Source organism: Artemia sp. Qi Xiang Cuo, chromosome 16 (genome assembly GCF_049724085.1).
Source record: "Artemia sp. Qi Xiang Cuo chromosome 16, ASM4972408v1, whole genome shotgun sequence".
Lineage (NCBI taxonomy): Eukaryota > Metazoa > Arthropoda > Branchiopoda > Anostraca > Artemiidae > Artemia > Artemia sp. Qi Xiang Cuo.
Window position 1 is genome coordinate 39,319,292 of NC_142809.1, and position 1,816 is coordinate 39,321,107.

Genomic DNA, 1,816 nt, shown 5'->3' on the forward strand with positions numbered 1-1,816 from the left:
TTACTACAAACGATATGATACAAGTACTTATATAAGTAATTAGGAATAATCACCTCGCGGGGTTTCACTTTCATCTTATCAAAACAATCTGCGAACTACGGTCTCCTAATTTCTTTATGTTGTGTTAAAAGTTCATTTTCTTTGTTGGTATTATCCTACCTCCGTGCTTTCTGGCTACTGAACACTCGGCTAAAAAAATTTGAATTTGTCATTTTGGACTGCTAGGGGCATAGAATGGGGCTTGATTATTGGAGGAGGAATTGCTGAGTGATGTTATTACTGGAATCTTGTCTATATGAGTAGCTGCTTAGTCAACTTCAAATTCAGCAATTGGATAGTATGTATCAGGTTTGGTGGTCTGTCTCTTGGATTCCTCTGCTGTGTACTGGGGGTCAGAGTTGGTTTTCCTATTTCTCTCTGAGTGTTCTAGATTTAGTTTCTAAATGGAATAATATGGGGCGTCCTCCTGGCTTAAGCTCCTTGGCTGTGTTCCTTCTAGCTGTCTGATTCTTCCTGGTAAAGAACATCATGGCCTGAATGGAGTTTATTGCTAGTCTTTGTTTATTAGTCAAATTGGACTTTTGTCTTGATTGAGTCTCTTTTCTTTTCCCTATATATACTTAATGATAGGGACAATCTGCTTCTGCATATGTTTTTTGTACAAGACTTTATTTGGCATAGCTGGAGGCTCATAAGTACTTGTGCTGTTTCAGCAAAGCCATGTATAGGTGTATTTTGTATACAAGGATTCCCATTCATGGATTGTCTCAAGGCTTTGCATGTTTCTCAAATTGGAATTTACTTCTTGATTTTACATTGACCACGTTTTGAACAAGACACACCGTGTACACCCCTTTGGCATACGTTCTGCTGGGAGGACTTTGTCTGATGTTGACTCTGCCGACTATGTAGCCGTCCTTAGCAAAAATCTCGACCACCTTAAGTCTGCAATGGAGACGCTCTCCTCCACGGCCTCTGTAGTTGGGCTTCAAATCAACGAGAAGAACACGAAACTCATGCCCATAGAAAATACCGCATCGGTATCACCCTTAACTGTTGCGATCAACGGCCAATCTGTTGACGTGGTAAAGCAGTTCACTTATCTTGGATCAATTATATCATCAAATGGCACACTTGACGCCAAAATCTCAGCCAGATCAGCCAAAGAAAACTTTGTATTCGGACGGCTCCTGAGAGCAGTCTTCCACAAACCGCAAATTAGTCGCCTTACAAAAGTCCGTATCAATAACGCCACAGTCTCATGCATCATGCTGCACTCTTCTGAGACATGGCCGATAACCCAGACACAACTAAGAAAGGTCGATTCCATCCAAACTAAACACCTGCGTCGAGTTGAAGGCTTCAAATGGTATGACAAGATCCACAATACTGAGATCCTGTGGACCTTCAAGTTAGTGACACTCTCCACCTAAGTAGAAGCTCGTTCTCTAAGAGTTTACAGCCACGTACTCCGCCTCCCACCAACTCCCCCTGAACGGCTCATATCAGACTTCAATCCCTCGAGTGACTGTACACGTCCTCGAGTGAGGCGGCGCACCATATGGGCTGATGCTATAAATCAACGCCACGTCAACCGCAACATCGACCCAACTGATGTCCCATCCCGAGCCCTGGACAGGGCTGCTTGGAGGCGACTGAGAGTGCTGTCAACCAGTTTCCTGTACATTGGCTACCCTGCTGAGCACGAGCGTTAAGTAAGTAAGTCAGTAAGTTCTTGATTAAGCCTCTTTTCTCTTCTGCATATATTTTAAAATAGCAACAATCTATTATTGTCCTGTAAAAGGTTTATTGAGCA

At 42.9% G+C, this 1,816-nt stretch overlaps 1 protein-coding gene across 1 annotated transcript; it reads left to right on the top strand.

The window, feature by feature from the left end:
• The first annotated feature begins 950 nt into the window (after window positions 1-950).
• LOC148942888 (uncharacterized) lies at window positions 951-1,433 on the top strand. Its single transcript, XM_089102387.1, has one exon. It carries the CDS (start codon window positions 951-953, stop codon window positions 1,431-1,433), a length of 483 nt encoding a protein of 160 aa, XP_088958513.1.
• The last annotated feature ends 383 nt before the right edge of the window (window positions 1,434-1,816 follow it).

What these genes read in the sequence shown, in the direction of transcription:
- LOC148942888 (XM_089102387.1), top strand. Translation starts at nt 951, where the DNA reads ATGGAGACGCTCTCCTCCACGGCCTCTGTAGTTGGGCTTCAAATCAAC.